The 17,768-nt window shown below is 42.5% G+C and overlaps 2 protein-coding genes across 4 annotated transcripts in view; one reads left to right on the top strand and one right to left on the bottom strand.

Moving 5' to 3' along the window:
• The window catches only part of Sesn (Sestrin), a 193,984-nt gene that overhangs the window by 155,916 nt on the left and 20,300 nt on the right, over positions 1-17,768 (top strand). The gene's annotated exons all lie outside the window — the stretch shown is intronic.
• Positions 5,832-9,483, bottom strand: LOC143360780 (uncharacterized). Of its 3 annotated transcripts, XR_013083343.1 has the most exons (3): positions 8,820-9,483; positions 6,779-8,628; positions 5,832-6,715 (listed from the first exon to the last, which is right to left on the bottom strand). XR_013083343.1 is itself a non-coding variant. In XM_076799907.1 (2 exons), the coding sequence occupies exons 1-2, from the start codon at positions 8,879-8,881 to the stop codon at positions 8,280-8,282; spliced, it is 411 nt and encodes a 136-aa protein (XP_076656022.1). In that variant the 5' UTR covers positions 8,882-9,483; the 3' UTR covers positions 5,832-8,279. The 3 variants fall into 3 exon arrangements, 1 of the variants encoding a protein (XP_076656022.1); XR_013083344.1 differs by having other exon boundaries at positions 5,832-8,697; XM_076799907.1 differs by having other exon boundaries at positions 5,832-8,628.

Below are 17,768 nucleotides of genomic sequence, written 5' to 3'. Positions count from 1 at the left end.
GAGAGAGAGAGAGAGAGAGAAGGAGAGCACAGTTCTCTCCGTTGTAACGGCACAATGCGTGCGACCGGCTGAAAGCTACAGCTGGTCTAGAGGGAGCGGAACAAGCTGCCGGAGTCGAACCAGGATGGAGAACGAGCTCCGCGATCAGAGAGAGCCGCGAAAGGGACAGAGAGGGAACGAGAAAGTGTGGGGGAGGGCGGGGGAGAAAAGGCGGAAAAGCAGAGAAAGAACAAAACGGAGCGACCGTGTTGCACGGTGGATACAGTGCGCGCCGAAGGAGGGATGGACGGCAAGGGGGAGGAGGGACAAAGGGTTGAAACGACACGCGAGAGAGAGAGAGAGAGGGGGGGGGGAGAGGTTGGTGTTGGCGTAGGGCGTGGAAACGGATAAAAAGCCGCGGATATCGCGGGGCACTGAATAAGAGAAAGCTGCGCGAGAAAGAGAGACCGTTGGAGGAAAGACAGAGGAGCGTGTCGGGGAGCGAGAAGGACGACGAGCCACCAGCGGAGAGCACGAAAAAGAGAGGTGGAAAATTCATCGTGAAGTAGGAGAAAGGCGCGGGGGGAGGGGGGAGGAGGGGAGGAGGGAAGGGGATCTTCGAGCGACGGGGCCTATAATATCGTATGGCAGTGCCGTAACGAGAGGCGCTTTCCCGAGCGTTGACCTCTTCGCGCTTCCAATACTAACCTCGCCCAAACCCGCCTGCTCCCGGGAATACGAAATAATAGAAACTTCGCCACCGGTGTTATTCGCGCGAACGTCGCGGGACTGAACGGAACTCGAGTGCACGCGGATCTTCGTGGAACACGATCGCGACCAGAAAGAGTGAGAGAGAGAGGCGGGAGGAGGGGGTAGAGCGCTTTCTTCTTCTGAAGCTGCTCGGCCCGGGCTATATCGGGCTTCCGCGGCTGTTTCCGGGCCCGCAAGCTGTTCCTCGGATCCCTACAAATCACCTCCTTCTGGGAACCCGGCAGAGTCAGCCGTGCGAGTCCTTTACGAAAAATTGGGAACGCCTCGGAACGGCTTTGCTGACGAATTTTTTTTTTCGCCCGACGTTCGCCCTGAAGGACGTCCCTTCCATCCGGCGAAATTCATCCGTGTTCGGTTTTCGTACAGGGATTTCTTTGTATATGTCGCCGAGGCTTGCACGATAAATGTCACGGAGTTATCCCCGCTACCGCGAAGTATACCCCGCGAGGGACCGCGGAACATGACACGACTCGGGTGCGTCTCCTGGACGATATATGTCGCTGACAAGACCCGTCGCGTTGACATGTATCGAGAATTCGCTGTGGATAGAAATTTCGAATTCTTAGAGTTTTTCTTGGAGTTGGGGTAGATTTTCTGACTAATCTGGGAACACGGTGGAGAATTTGAGGTAGGCCTCGAAAAAACATGGTTGCCAACAACACACTGTCTATGTGCCGATTGCTTTCGAGCAGTTTTGCAAGATGCTCTTAGAACCCACGTAGCTGTTTATGGCAGACCTCTGGTCGCATGGTCGAAGATTCTTTGAAGTCCGACCGTTACCGTTGTTTATCAACGTTAATGAAAAGGCTCGTTCACGGAGGTTGCAAGGGAGACTATATTATCGCGATGCCGGTGCAAATGCGTGGATGCTGTGACTCGCGAATGTTCATCGTGGCGAGCATTCGTCGTAACTATCCGGATCAATGACAGAGAGAGAGAGAGAGAGAGAGAGAGCACAGGCTTCTTTGTAACTAGGGGAGAGATGATGAAGAGCCATTCAGGGCCTTTAAGGTTCCTTTGTCTTCCAAGGACAACGCGATTGAAAGCCTTCGAAGGGCTCTCTCTCTCTCTCTCTCTCTCTCTCTCTCTCTCTGTCTGTCTCTCCCCGTTTCATTTCCGCAAAACACCGCCTTTGTCAAGAGTAAGAGCACGAGTAGAACACCGGACTCTTCTCGCGGAAATTTTCCTCCAAGGAGTCGCGTGACTATAGCCAACGGGTGACTTTAATCGCTATATTTAAAACGACGAAACTTCAACGTTACCGCTGACTTTGGTTACCTTTCGGCCGTGACGCAATCACCGCTGAATGTTTAGCTTCTAATGATGCAATCCATCGTTATCTTCGACTGCACCGCGATGCTATTTCGGGGAAAATTCTGCAACGTTCCCAGGTTTCGATTTCGGCGAGCTTAGAATTAGGATGCGGTGAACCCTCGATGGCCGGGTCCATGGTGACCCACAGCGGCCTGCCTGGATCTCGTCTGTCAGAAGGTAGTCTCTATCACGAGAATATTTAACACAAAAATTTCTCTGTATGCTCGCCTAGCATGGGTCACGCGAGACCCGGTCACCGGGAGCTAAGATCCGTCATGCATTAAACGTAGGCAATGCTTCAATTTTGAAATTATTGACAAGGATACTGGCGGAAAGTATACTTTCCCACCTTCGAACTCTCATATTTTAACTATTCCTCCGCAGTTTCATACTATATACTATACATACACGTACTATATCGTCACCGAAAACGTCTCCATCAACTCACCAATAGGTTACGTCACCTTAACCCATTTGCATCGTAAGGAAATATGAAAAGAAGCCCTTTATCAACAAACTTCTTTTTTGTATTACATTTAAGTACAAAAATGACTACAAGTAAAAGAACCTCATATTTCAGCATTATAAGAAAAAATAAATTGATTAACCCTTTCTACTCGGCGCTATTTTCATTCCAAAACTAAATTTTTCTTCCGTCTTGGAATATTTTCATTTTATTCATATGAAACTAATCCGATTACCACATATAATAATTAAATGTTTAGTAATCTATTGAATAGAAATTTTGTAATGTAACAAATATTTTGTAATTTCTTTGAAATAATGCCACAATAATTTCTAGTGGTGCATCAGAGTCACCACTCGAGTGCAAAGGGTTAATAATGCCGACGATGCAAATGGGTTAAACGGTGTACGGAGACTTTTCCGACCGACTGTACATAAATTGTAAACTGCTTCTTCGAAGTTCCCGAAAAAGAAAAATTCTAGTCATTTGGGGTGCGCTTTAAAAAAAAAAAAAGGTTACATCACTTTAAATGGACGTCTGAAGTTTCCAACATTTGAAATGCCCAGCTGCGGTCGTTGAATCGTCCCCGGCTTTAAAGGGACGAGGGGTCTCGGCCATTTAAATGGTCAGGCACCATTTTCTAGGCCGAGGAGGAAGAGGGTGGCCCAGGTAAATGATCATAGGGACGCAGGTAAATTTCCTGGGTTTATAAAACTGCTCAAGGTTTCCATTTTCCGCTCCCCACGTCCAGCTGTGAAAAGCCAGGCCTGTTCCTCCCAGCGACAAGCCGGCGTTCGTTTACTTTTACCGGCAAACGCGGCTATGCATCGGCCGTATAATCATCTGGGATCGATATTTTTAGAACGGTTCGTACTCCTGTTGCTAAGGCATCAGCTGATCAAGCCGGCCGCCTGGTCTCGTCCAACCTCGTATCAAGAATTTTCCACATTGGCTGTCCCCACTCCCACCGCGGTCGAGCAGCTCCTCGTTCGCCTCCTAAGACAAACATATTGCGCAATGCGATCCATTAGCGAAATGTCAGAGTGACTCAGAAAGAGAGAGAGAAAGAAAGAGAGAGAGAGAGACGACAACGATGACGACATGTTAGCTCGATTTTTCAAGAAGTTTCTATGAAAATTTTCACCGCGTTCGTCTCGGGTCGGTGGCCGCTGTTGCTACGGCCCTGTCGACCAATCGCGTGCCCGTACGACCGGCGAGTTCCCCCACCAGCTGTTCTCGCTGCTCCCACTCCGCCCGGCTCGATCAGATGATCGCTCAGCTTGGATATCGAGGCGTTAGTTATCGTCAGTTAGCAACCGGCTCTCTTTCCGTGCACATCGTTCACCGTAACAAAAATCCCCCTGCACGTAATGTCCAGTGTAACCTGATTCGTGTGGATCTTCTATTCCCCCAGTTCTTTTTTTATTATAATTTTGCTTCTTGAAGTGGTCGGTGTTTATATGTGAACGATTATTATTTATACATAGTCGTCGTCGTCGTCGTCGTCTCCTTCTGCTTCTTCTTGTTCTTCTATAAATTCAAGTCATTCAAAGCCGGGGGTCGTCTATGCCTAATTAATATTACCCGCTCTTAGCCCAGGGTATCAGCAATACTTCTGTGATATATTATGACTGGTAATTTCTCGCCGGTGTTCCACGAGTGTGACAACTCACGGACGTTCGTACCCGAAGGAAAACCCACCGTCAAAACTAACCGGTGAAAAAGAGACGAGGAGTTTCATCATCGAGAAATTGTTTTCACGAATTTTTCTACGAGACAGATAGAGAGAGAAAGAGAACTTTAACAAAAAGGGGCTTTTTTTTATTTGAAAGAGAGGCCCTGAAAGAACAGTCATCTTTTTTTGTATTCGACTCGTATACGCTACCGAAGTCTTTCATATTATAACTTTCTACGTATTTACATATAGAGATAGATAAATATTATATTATACATAGTGTATTTATTATAAATCGTCCAAAATTCCTGTGGCTAACGTGACCGAGTCTTGCCCGAAGGCGGATACAATCGCGAATCGTGGTGGTGCCGCCAACATGGGTCAGATTGGAAATGACGTAAGTTTTTCTAATTTTTACTATTTTCCTTTTCTCGATTTCAGTTTATGAGTCGCGCGGTGTATTGGTACGGCGAGCATAGGTCCGCGCTCGCCTGGTAACAGCGAGATCGACCGGCTTTCCAGGGCTCGCACGCGTTTGTAGCAATTACGGCTCTGTTACGTACATGTGCATACTCTGTTTCTCCATACTGGCGTGCGACCGGCCCCTTCGGAAAGTCACCGAGACCTTACGACTCATTCGGCAGAAATAGAGTGCGATCCTAAACGTTGAACGGAGACGGCACACAGCTAGAAAGAATTGAATAGGTGTTGCGCGAGACGTTCCGCTCGTCAGCGCCGAATTTAAAGAGCTCCGAACATTCGGAAAGTCAATTTTTACAATTTTTTTTTAATTTTTAAGTCTGTACAAAAAGATTCGTTTCGTTAGAATTCATTTGGTTAAAGGCGTTTGGACAAGTCGCCAAGTGCAATTATTACTGTAACATATACGAAGACCTGGACGGTAATAGTCTTTTTAATGTATTTCCTGTTGTACGAAGAGAATTTCTCAGTCTAGTCAAGTTGTACTATCTTAAAGGATAAAGAATATAGTCGTTTCTTAATTAGATTTCAAGGTCATTTTTTTTTTCAAGCGATACCTTGTGATTTTTCTTCGATATTCCTGTAGAGCACGAAGAGACGAATCCAACGACTACCATGAACGTACCATTGCGATCATTCGATCTCGAGATATTCGTGTCTGAAGGGTAAGAGAATTGATGCTCACTTTACCACAGTTTACCTGTCAAAATACGAATATCTTGAGATTGAATTATCGTAGTGGTATGTTCATGGTAGTCGTTGGATTCGTCTTCTTACGCTTTGCAACAATATCGAATAAAATATATAGGGTGTCGTGTGAAAAAATTGTTGAACATTCGTAACGATCAAAATATTCATTCGATCTCGTTAATCTCTTCATTGTCGAGGCCCGTGGGCCCTAAGAGAAAATGAATATGTTTGATACTTTCAGACATAAATATCTCGAGGTCGAGTCATCGAAGCAGAATGGTTATTATACTTTTTGTGCTCTACGAGTATATCTAAGAAGAATTGTAATACAATTTGTGGGTTGGTCATCCAACAATCTTTCGTTCTGAACTTTTAAAAAATCAATTTTTTTTGCAATATAGCACTAATGGTAACGTTAAATTTTTTAAAGAATTTTTATAACGAAGTATACAGTATCATTATATAGCGCTTTCGTTTTCAATAAATTTTACTTGTTATCACTGTTATTTATTATTTGGATAATGATAATAGATTGAGGGTTGCGACAATTTAGAAGCTAATTTGAATATAATGAATAGAAGAGACCCGATATTCATAATAGCCGTCCATTTCATTTCCGTAACGCATATATCATTAGCTAGCAGTGATTGGAGTGGGGTGGATTTCTATTATATGACCATCAAGCGTGCATCGCCGGGTCTCTTCGACTAAATGACTACAATAAATCAAATGTCAATGATATAACTTGTACTAATCGGCTATCACAATGCCATTAACCCTTCACCGACCACTTGCTGTCTGATACTTGAAAATCCTCTGGCAATTCTCATAGTTCTCTCAAACTGTTCACCCATTAACACATCACTACGACACAAGACATTGTCATCTATACTAGGTGAACAAATTAATTCGTGGCTTTCAGAACGAATTCATTTTAAATTCATATTTCTCCTCTGTTCATTCTTTATTTGTAAAATAGAGTAAATGCACGGAAAATTATAAAAATTATTTTGTAAAGTATTTTAACGGTTTGCAAATAATTAACAGATTCGTGAAGGGCTTCGAACTACTCGCGAAAGAACAAATGTTCAATATGAAAAATCCTAAAAAATTTGTGAAGCAAATAATTTTCGTGGAGGAAAGGCTTCGAACTGCTCGCGAAAGAACAAATGTTCAATTAAAAAATTCTAAAAAATTTCACGAACATGTTTGTAAATAATCGACAGAATCGTGGAGGAAGGGCTTCGAACTGCTCGCGAAAGAACAAACGTTGAATACGAAAATTCTAAAAAATTTCGTGACCACGTTTGTAAAAAATCGATAGAATCGTGGAGGAAAGGCTTGGAACTACTCGCGAAAGAACAAACGTTCAATACGAAAATTCTAAAAAATTTCGTGACCACGTTTGTAAAAAATCGATAGAATCGTGGAGGAAAGGCTTGGAACTGCTCGCGAAAGAACAAACGTTCAATTTAAAGACTTCGTCAGCGTTTAATTCCTTTTAAAACCAGCATTAAAATATTCTCAAGATCAGTATCAGAGTTGCCGTGTATAGTAATTATAGTCGAGCAAATAAGTAGCAGTTAGACGAGTCCGTTTCCCCCGGTTAACAGATTAATCATTCTCGATGAGTAATCTGCCGCTTCCCGTCGTATCGGTGTCCCCAAGGCAATCGAGAGAGACCGCGTTGATATCGATTGATAATTTCAAGTGGAGGATGTTATTTGAAACTTTTGATCCAGATAAAGATTGCTCCGAACCTACAGTTCCCTTTCTTTCTCGTTTACGTTCGCGCACCTGTCGCGTTCGCTCTGATCTATCACGTTGTTCCGAACCTGTTCGAAAGAAAAGCAACCGACGGAAAAAATGTAAGAAAAATTGTTGACAGACTTGCTTCTGGTGAGGCAGGTCACGGTTTTCGCGAACAGATACCGGTTACACATTCTGGCAAATCGTTCGCGTTCTATTTCCGTGCGTGTTTTAATCCGAAAGGTTTCATAATACTCGGCCGCGCCAGGACAGCAAAACCGTGTTTCCTTCCTTCGACACTGCCAGGTAAAAGTACAGTTTAGGATGGCACGCAGGAGGTGTTCCTTGTTGCGTCAGAATTTTACCCTAACTCCCCTTGAGGTTACTGCCTGGTGCGTCGTTCTGTCGACGAGTTTCGTCGTTCTGCGCTTGAAACTAGATTTTCATGCAAAATAAACATTTTTATTTCATTTATTTATTTATGACATTTATTTCTTTTCTTAATAATTTTAGCAAGTTGCACACACTGTATGTCTAAATATTTTTTCACAATTTTGCATTCGATCTACTCACTTTTCCTGCGAATGCATAAAATCTGCTGGTTTCGTTGTTAATTTGTTTATTTATCACGTTCTGTCCATGATTTGTACCAAGTTTTGTACAATGTGTCACGAATATGTTCGTAAAAGTTTCATTAAAAAAACTATCTCGATAAACTGTTCTATTATCCAAAGACTGAGATTCCACCGATCAGTTCGGATAGTAGAGGTTCCAGTTTTTCGCGTATTAAACGAGCAAATGAGATCGGAATTATATCGAGTTTGATGTCATTTTAATCGGAAAACCGTGACGAATATGTTGATAAGAGCTTCGTAGAGAAATAATTAAGAACGAAAAGCCGACATTAACATTAAGCCATCTTCGAGTGTGTCCCTTTGCCAATTTTCTCGACGCGTTTCGTCATCCCCGCGCGCTCACTCGAAATCTCATGCAGCCTGCCTGTAAACTGTGCTCCTGTGAATCATGCTCTCCTTAGAGCGCTGTCAATCTTCATTTGAGCCCACAATTTATAAACAACGCGAACAAGATCGCCAGTGTGATTTTTCGACAAGTTCCACGGTGAGACAAGATCAGTACGGAATAATTGTTATTTTGTCACCGTTCGGTCTTATCGCGTGATGCATTGTTCGGTTTTGTTGAATGTATAATTGGCCGGTGTGGTGGCGGTGGGGAGGGGGAAGGGGCATTAACAAACAGAAGAAACGAGACACTTTGTTGCCAACTCACGCTATTTATACTACCGTTCGCATTGATGCGGTTCATAACCTTGCTCGTATTTCCCGACTGCTGGTGCCATTTTCTTAAATCTGGTTTGGCTAAATAAACAATCCAGCAACATAGTAGGATAGCTGACAAGCTTGTACAATTTCCTTTAATCACTATCGTGACCTCATCGTGCTCCGAAAAACTGCAGATTTGCCAGATTCCTTCAGAGTCGGACTGACTATTAAATCATAGCTATTTGCGGAATACTATTATTTACATAGATCATTTGTTACTAAGCTCGATTGTACTGGAAATGTTTTTTGAAATAGAAAAACCTAGTTCTGTACTAATAAAACTAAAACCAACTAAAACCGAGTTCTATACTAATCAATAGTGTTTCCTATTTTTAATTAGAGGCTGGTTACTCACGTTTGCAATGTCTCATATCTGAGCTCGTCTAATCGGAACAATTGTTTATATTGAGAACGCATTATTTTGCTAATCTAGGATTCCCTCGGTATCTCTTACAATCAGAACAATGTCTGTTCTCCGAGGGCGCAAGTTGCAGAGCATCATTGTTCTATCGGCGCAGCTACGCCTAATCGGAACCAACGCAAGTAACGCAATTAACGTTCGGCGGCTGGTGTCACTTTTACGTAATGATTTGAACATGGTAGCAGCACGCGGTGGTGTCGCTGCGTTTCTCTTTATCCCTGCTACCTGAATAAACGAAACTATATATATTTTTCAACGATGTCAGCATACCGCGTGTTCACGTAAATAACACGTGGATCACGTCGCTGGCCGCCGCTTATGTTGATTCGTTCCCGCGGCAGAGTTGCCAATGAACGTCATCTGTTTATCGCCGGCTATCTATGCAACTTTAGTCTGTATATTGCTGATTATACCGCGTTGGAACATTCTTGATGATTACGCCCTTCCATCGACTCTATTACGTGAATCGAACGTGACTTCTCGCTTGGGATCATTAAAAACACTATTAATTATTCAAGAAAACGTAATTCGCAAATGGAAATCGCTAGACGGAGCTCGAAAATTGTCATTGTCTTCATTCTCGATGATTTCGTAGTAGAAGTTACTCGAACAAGAATGATTTTATTATTTGCAAGATTTGACTCCATCGTCTTTTTAGTATTTGTAAAATTTCATTTTAATTATTTTATTATCTGCAAAATTTGATTTATCATTTTATCATCTGCGAAATTTAATTTGTTTTCGTTTTATTATTTGTAAAATATGACTCCATGTTTTTAGCATTTGTAAAATTTGATTTTAATTACTTTATTATCTGCAAAATTTGATTTGTCATTTTATTATTGGTGACATTTAATTTGTTATCATTTTATTATTTGTAAAATTCGATCGATTATCGTCTCATTATTTGTGCAATTTGATTTATCATTTCATTATTTGTAAATTTGATTTGTCATTACATTATTCGTAAAATTTAATTTATTACTTTATTATTTACTTGCATTTACAACGGATCATTGTACTCGTCGCCGCACGTGTTCGTTCTATAATTGTTGATTGAATAACGCCACATCGACCAGAAGCGAAAAATAAATTGTTCTCGTGGTAAGTGCGTACGATTATGGTTGCGGGGGGGGGGGGGGGGGTAATGAAACGAGATTCGCGACATTTGACTGCGTTCTATGTATATCGAGAATTTTTGCCCCCTCGGAAGTCGCGTGTAGCTTCTTTTCTTCTTTTTTCTTTTTTGTTTAATCGCGCATGCGTAATTAATGATACTTTGTTGCCAATTTCCGCGAGTTCGAGGAGGCGGAAAGATAAGCAGATCGAGAGACGCATTCGAATAATATCAAAGTTCATTCGTCGGAATGTACTCTCCACGTGGCCGTTTCCTCTATCTGCCGTGGTAATCGAATACACATTGTCTGTCGGTAGATTGATACGAGCGCCCATTGATCGGGAATTGTTAGACGGTTTTTTTTTTCTATTTTGATAATGACTCAGCTCCGTCGTAAAACTGCACAGACGTCAGTAACACGCTGTGATATCGAGACGACTTAATTTATGGGTTTGAAAATCGTGGCACTGTCAGTGCATATGTATTTTATTGGATCATAAAAAGTGGAAAAAGAATTGTGCAATCCCCAGATTAGGTTTTGGTCATTGTTATTAGATAAGATTTTTTAAAGTGAAACTTTTACTAACATATCGGCGACATCTTTCCGATTAAAATGAGCCCAAACACGGCACAATTCGGAGCATATTTACTCGCGTAATGCACGATAAACGAGAACCTCGATTATCCGAACTATGACAGAGGTTCCATTGAATCGAGGATTAAACGAGCAAATGAGATCCGAATTGTATCGTGTTTGGGCTCGTTTTAATCGGAAAAATGTCACGAACGCGTCGATGACAATGCCATAAAAAAATAGTGACGAGAACAACAAAGTTTTGTTGTTGAATAAATCGAGACGTCACTGCAAACGAACCGAGTGGAATCTATACCGCACTCGAATTTGTTATCAACAGTGGTGCGCAAGTTTGCGACAATGCCGGAAATGGTCACGTGCGCCTCCCCGTGCATCGATTCTCACGGACTCGACAGAACTCATTGACAAACGCCGCTGAACGCTCCGAAATCGCCGCGCGATTACGCTTACTGCACCAGCCAGGAAAATAACGAAACGGTTCGCAGCTCTTAGTATAGCAATCCGCCCCGGCCATTACGAGACAAGTTTGCGGTGCCTGTTCGCCGGCTTGCTCCGCAGTTTTGCATTTCTAATGTTTTTCTCTGGCACACCGGGTTACGCAATCTCCCGTCGGCCAACGGGAGCCAGTTTCAATTCTTTACCGGTCTCGAACTATTTATTATCTCCGCGAACTGGTGAATCTGAAACCTTTTGAAGTCGCTTTAAAACGACTTGAAAGAGAGAGAGAGAGAGAGAAAAAAGAAAAGAAGAGACGGCTAAAAGATCCCTCCTCGGATTATTTTTAACCGGGGAACCGTGATGCCACACATTCTCTCGCTCTTTCTCGCTCCTGCCTCCATCTTGTCGTCTCTGTTCTCCCCTCCCCCTTCGCGGATCCTCTTCCTACTCTGTTGATGAGGATATATGCTCCCATCTGGGCACGGTGGCTCGTTGAGACACACGCTCTCGTCGAATCTTGCCGTTTATCCCCCTACTGTTTTCTGTCCTGCCAACACCGTTCTCCCTCCCTCTCTCTCTCTCTCTCTCTCTCTCTCTCTCCCTCTCTCCCTCTCCCGCACCCTCCCTCTCTGTCCAATTCCCCCGAGATCGTAAAATTGTTTTCCAAGCTGAGAACCGGTTCTGGAGATCTGGGCTCTGGCTCTCAATGTTGTTACAAGCGGTCATAGGCCGCCTTCGCTTCTCGAAGACCTCGAGAAACGGGTCCGGAGGAGAGCTTGTGCACACGAGGCCACAGCTTTTTCTTTTCCCTCTTTTTCGTGTCATCGGGACACACCGGAGACCCCTGAATGAACCTAACTTCGGCTTGTTTTGCTCCTCGGCTGATTAAACACCGGGCCGAGTTCTTTTCCTTTGCTGTACCCTTCTTTTTTTTCACTTCTTTTTCTTCTCACATTTACCCACCGATCATTATTGCATAATTTTTGGACGTCCATTGTCCACTTTTTAACGGACCCCTCGACGGCAACAACGATTTCGATTGCGAACCAACGAGTCATCTCCGGTAACGTCATCTAATCGCCCCGTTTGGGATTAGAATGTAAACGGAGATTTCTGAGCTTCCTTTTGACACAGAGCGTAATTGAAAATCCTATTAAAAAAAAATTAAATAACACTTCGCCTTCCTATGAATAGGATTTCAATAATTTTTACTTTTTTTTAATAACACCACCTACCTATTAATAGGATTTTAATCATTTTTATGATTGTCCACTAGAGGTTTATCTGAGAATTTTTTAACATATTTTTTGGGAGGTATTTTATACGTTAGTTGACCTATTGTTTTTAATTTAATAGCTCATGCAGAGGTGTCTCGACCAGCTCAATATTTCTTAATGATGTCAAGCTTTGACAGTAATTAATTTGTTTGCAAATGGATTTAGTTGTGACAAATTTTAGTCTAAAACAAAGTCCAAATGGTCCATTTAGGAGGATTACGAATTAATTGGTACAGTCAAATTTTTGGTCAGTGTCTCCTTCAATTGATGGAAACAATTTTTATTTCGCATAGAAATTCAGTCTAATGATGAATGATAATAATTTTCTTGGTGCTTCTCCGCGAGAAAATAGGAAAAAAGCACTTTGTTTGGAAGAAAGAGTTAGACCAGAAACTAGTAACACTTTTGTGTCTCGGGACCACTGATGACAGGTTAGGGTTATTCAGGTAGTGTTCTAACCAGTTCCACAGGACTCCCCAGGGGGAATGGCGTGGGTTATTTTGATCCTGTTCTACCAGTCGAGGGTTAAACCCGGTAGCCGAGTTTATCCGGGAGCAGCGTAACACCCTAAGCAGCCATAAATTCATGCGCCTTCATGCACCATGTGCGTACCGGCTGTAATTAGAAATCCAGGTACGGGAAAGCGTGGGATCCTGGGGATAAGGGGAAAGTGATTGATACCTTATTTATGTCAGAGGGACTTGACAAGCCTAATACTGGATTTATGGACCACTGCCGGTGCTCATTTCACATTACAAAAATAACCGGACATAAATTGTCAACTATCATATATTATGACTGGTGCCTAGTCTCTTTCTGTTGGAATTAATAATTATCTTTATTGAAGCACATATTATAATCAATATTGTATGCACTCTTCTCATTATTACAAAGCAATATGTTTACATCAGTTACATTTATTATTCATTGGTTTTAGTATTAAGCGTTTAATTTATTAGTAGTTCCAATTTGAAGTAATATTATTGTTTAAAAAATTGAGCAGTATCGATACATCACTTTTGTCCTACTAAAATGATTAAATCAAGAAATAAATTTGTTGGTGTTGATAGGTTTATAGGGTCTCCTGTTTTTGCAACGAACAAAATTTTGATTTTGCACAGGGATCCACAATTTATTTGTTAATTGTCGTCCACGATTTTATTTGTAAAATGTTACAGTTTTAACGTGCCCGTGGTAAATACGTGACACGTGATCCCGGAGGAAGTTGTTTAATGGTACCTTAAAGAATGTTTAAACGATTCCCGTGCCGAAGGCGGTGCGATTATTGCTGGTTGATTGCGCATGAGTCACGCTAGATAGTCCGGTCTTCAACACTGAACGCGAATTTTCAACGATTGTTTTTCTTGAGTAATAGAATTATCGCTTACGCGACGGCTAATCACATATTCAATGGCGACCAGTCGATACCACTGCGAATGAAAAATATTTGTTGTTCGCTGCCTGTTGTTGTCGATCTTCGACCATATTTCTGGATCGTTGAAGGTCTCTGAATGTTAAACGCATTCTTCTGATAATGTTCTCTAGTATTTTGCAATAACTGTGGGATTGTGGATCACACTCTATTTATGCAAAATGTACAATATTTGTCAAGGTGATGTTACATTTATTCAGAACATACTATATTTACTTAGAATATATTATATCTATTCAGAATATACTATATCTATGCAGATTGTACTATATTTACACGGAATATACGATATTTATTCAGAATATACTATATCTATTCAGATCATACTATATTTACACAGAATATACTATATCTATTCAAAATATACTGTATCTATTCAGATCATACTATATCTATTCAGATCATACTATATCTATTCAGAATGTACTATATCTATTCAGAATGTACTATATCTATTTAGAAAAAATATAATATATCTATTTAAAATATCCTGTATCTATTCAGACCATACCATATTTATTCAGAATGCACTATATCTATTTAGACCACACTATATTTATCTTTTACCAAAAAGTGGACTTGCCTCGCAGCAATATCTCCAATTAACAATAATGAACTTAATGACCTTGCATCACGTCCAAATTGAGATCAGCTCTATAGATTAATATTTTCAAGAAAATATTGCTACAATCTTGAACCCAGGATGCTGTAAACAAATTCTACGGTTCATTGTCAACGCGCCAAGGCACCAGATCGTGTTCGAACCTGTCCCGCTACTATACTATGCTCCACAAGTATGGCTACACTAAATGGCCCTCATCACGACCAAGAAGCGGATCCCGAAGCTTCACATTTAAAACTCCTCCGTATCTTATCGGTCACTCGTTAATTTCTCAGAAGAAACATGCGAAAGGTTAAACGCGAGATCGACTGACTCTCTCGTGTTCACCGCTCCTCTCGGTTTTCTCTCGTTCTTCGGTTGCTCTCGACGTTTTTATATCCCCGACCCGGACCATACTTCACGGCCCCGTTACATGCCAGCATCTGGAATCTATCAACTCCCTACGATACCCCAACCCCGCCCGGGGTCCAACGTTCGCGCGCATCCATTCCGGTTAGAAAGTCATTGTTTATGGTACCACTCGGCGACCTCTTCTCTTCCGACGAGCTCGCACTGGCCAAGCTGATGATGTTTCTCCGATCGTAACAACTCCTGTCCTCGAGGACTGGTCTCAGTTGGGGCTTTCTCATCTTTGCCTTTGTCCGAATTGGGTCCGCTTTATCTGAGCTAGACCTTCGTCTTCGTCTTCGTCTTCGTCTTCGTCTTCGTCTTCGTCTTCGTCTTCGTCTTCGTCTTCGTCTTCGTCTTCGTCTTCGTCTTCGTCTTCGTCTTCGTCTTCGTCTTGATCTTCATCTAAGTTATATATTCTTCTTCCGAATTAGGTCTTCTTTATCCGAAGTAGGCCTTCTTCGTCTTCGTTTTCACCTTCGTTTTCACCTCCGTCTTCATCTTCGATTTCATCTTCGTCTTCACCTTCGATTTCACCTTCGATTTCACCGTCGTCTTCGTCTTCATCTTCGTCTTCATCTTCGTCTTCATCTTCCTCTTCATGGTCGTCTTCATTTTCGTCTGAGTTACATATTCTTCGTCCGAATTGGGTCTCGGATGACTTGGTCATCATCTTCGACCGAGTTAGGTCCGTTTGGTTTTTGTATTGATTTAAATTAGGCCTTCTTCGTGTTCGCCTGACTTAGGCCTCGTTTGTCTTCGACTATTATGCTCATCGTCGTCTTGACTTTCGAGCGTGTTAGGTCTTCTTCACCTTCGTCGTCATCTGAGTCAGGCTGGGTGTTGGGTATCTCGAAAGAGTAGCAGACACGCTCGGCAGCATAATTCACGTCCTTGAAGTCCTATCGAAAACAAGATAAGCAGCTCACACTCGGCTTCCTTCGCGGCCTTGCGCTCCGCTCGGTTCAGAATTCGCTGTCCTCTCTCGCGGTCTTATCGCTCCCATGTTATCACCTCCAGATATACTCGCTGTACAACAAGAAAAATATCATTTAAATTCCTCTCGACCGAACGGGTAACCAAGCAACAGCTCCGCAGAGAGAGAGAGAGAGAGAGAGAGGGGGACCTCCACAATTGCGTCATTTCTTTGCGGAAACGGGAAACCACAGTTTTCGAATTTTCGAGGAGAGAAAAGAGCTCGTGTGTTAGCAAACTTGCGGCGCCTTTCACGCGTGCGTTACACACTCTCGTTTATGTTCGATAAGGCCAGTGACACTCGAGCCTCGTGGAGCTGTGTTGTTTTAGGCCAGGCAAACATGTGTCCCGCCCCCCCCCCCCAACAGAGGCGAGCCTTATGCTCCCCACGGAATGAAGATAAGCGATTTAAAAGGATGCGAAGTCTAGCGTGCTTTCTGATTTCCCGAGGCTTTATCGAGTCCGAGCGAATTCACACGGTTCTTCCCGGTTTTACGAGCGGCTATCTCAGACCCGAGCTCTCCGACCCAATTTAACACTGTTGAACGCTAAAACTGGCGTACATTGTTGTCACAGCTTGTTTCATGACAACTGTCGGATCAGTTCCTGTCTGTCTGTTCAGTCTGGATTTTTAAGTTCAAGTTCAGTCTGGATTTTTAAACATTCACACCGATAGTAGAATTTGTCACATTTTTCTGATTAAAACGAGCCTAAACACGGCACAATTTGGAGCCGATATGCCTGCGCAATCCACAATTCAGTGGATTGTAATGACTCCACTGACCAGTTCGGATAGTCGAGGTTCCAGTTTATCGTGGATTACACAGGCGAACACGATCGAAACTGTGTCGTGTTTGGTATCATTTTACTCGGAAAAATGTCGCGAATCTACCAGTAAAAGTTTCATTTAAAAATCATTACATTGAACACTAAATATCATAAATAATTGACACAATAGTTTCAGTGTTTTCACATATATGGGCGCAATACTGGATTCTGTTGTATTGTTGGAAGAGAAAACTAACTTCCTAGGCTTCTGTCTCTCGCAATACATGTAGAGCATAATTTTGCATAAAAATTTAGCAAGAGGGGAAATTAGTGAAATGAATTAACTCGAGGCAGATGCGCCCAAGTTTCCAAGAGTCCGGCAAGTTGTTGGCGCCCACGAAAGATGCACAAGTCGATCTTAATTAAGCCGTATCTCGCCGCAAACGATCATGATTAACGCCATGCGTGGGGGTCTCGTCTTGATATCATTCTATCGTCCCCATCCGCTCCTCGCGAGTCTATTCGGTCACGTAGCCGCTGTAAAACGTATCTAACGTATGAACTCTCCTTTACCCGAGAGTCAGGCTGCTTCCCATTTACGCCCCACGTTGATAATTGACGCATTACATGTTCTTCGTGACAAGACGATTTCCCCCTCGGCAGTTGTTTTCGCGGGTCAACGATCGTTGGATCTAGGGAACCGGGGTGGGGGACGGGGGACGTTTACGACACTCGAACGACCATAAACGCGTGTTTGCACGGACGGACCGATTCTTTAATTGCAACGAAGCTTGGAAGTTCCCGATTGAGGAGAAAGGAACGGTCATTGCGGAATGGTCGTTTCGACGGATGATTAACAAACTATCAAACAACTATCATTTATTCAGTGAAGACAGTAGCAGTATTGAACGATGTTGTTACATTGTTTCCGATTTATTAGAATTATTAAAAAAGGAAATGCATTTTCACTCAAGTTCTGTTTCTTACAATTGACTTGGACAATTATTATTATAATTGTGTGTACATTGCTTGCAGGAAGAAATGAATAGAAGTTCAGTGGAGAGTTAGTTTCGTCATGGAGTCTGTTTAGTTATGGTTGAGTCACGTGTACGAAGAGGCGAGAGGGACCCTCTTAGCAAGTGTTCACCAGATTATTGAATAGGTATCTGCGAGTTAACAAGTGGTCTCACGACTCGGTAATCAATTCTCGAGCAACCCACGAGCGGCTCGCGTGTTCTCAATAGCATCGTGCAACGTCCGCTACCAACAATC

Source organism: Halictus rubicundus, chromosome 14 (assembly GCF_050948215.1).
Source record: "Halictus rubicundus isolate RS-2024b chromosome 14, iyHalRubi1_principal, whole genome shotgun sequence".
Taxonomy (NCBI): Eukaryota; Metazoa; Arthropoda; class Insecta; order Hymenoptera; family Halictidae; genus Halictus; species Halictus rubicundus.
This window is presented reverse-complemented; position numbering and strand designations above follow the sequence as displayed.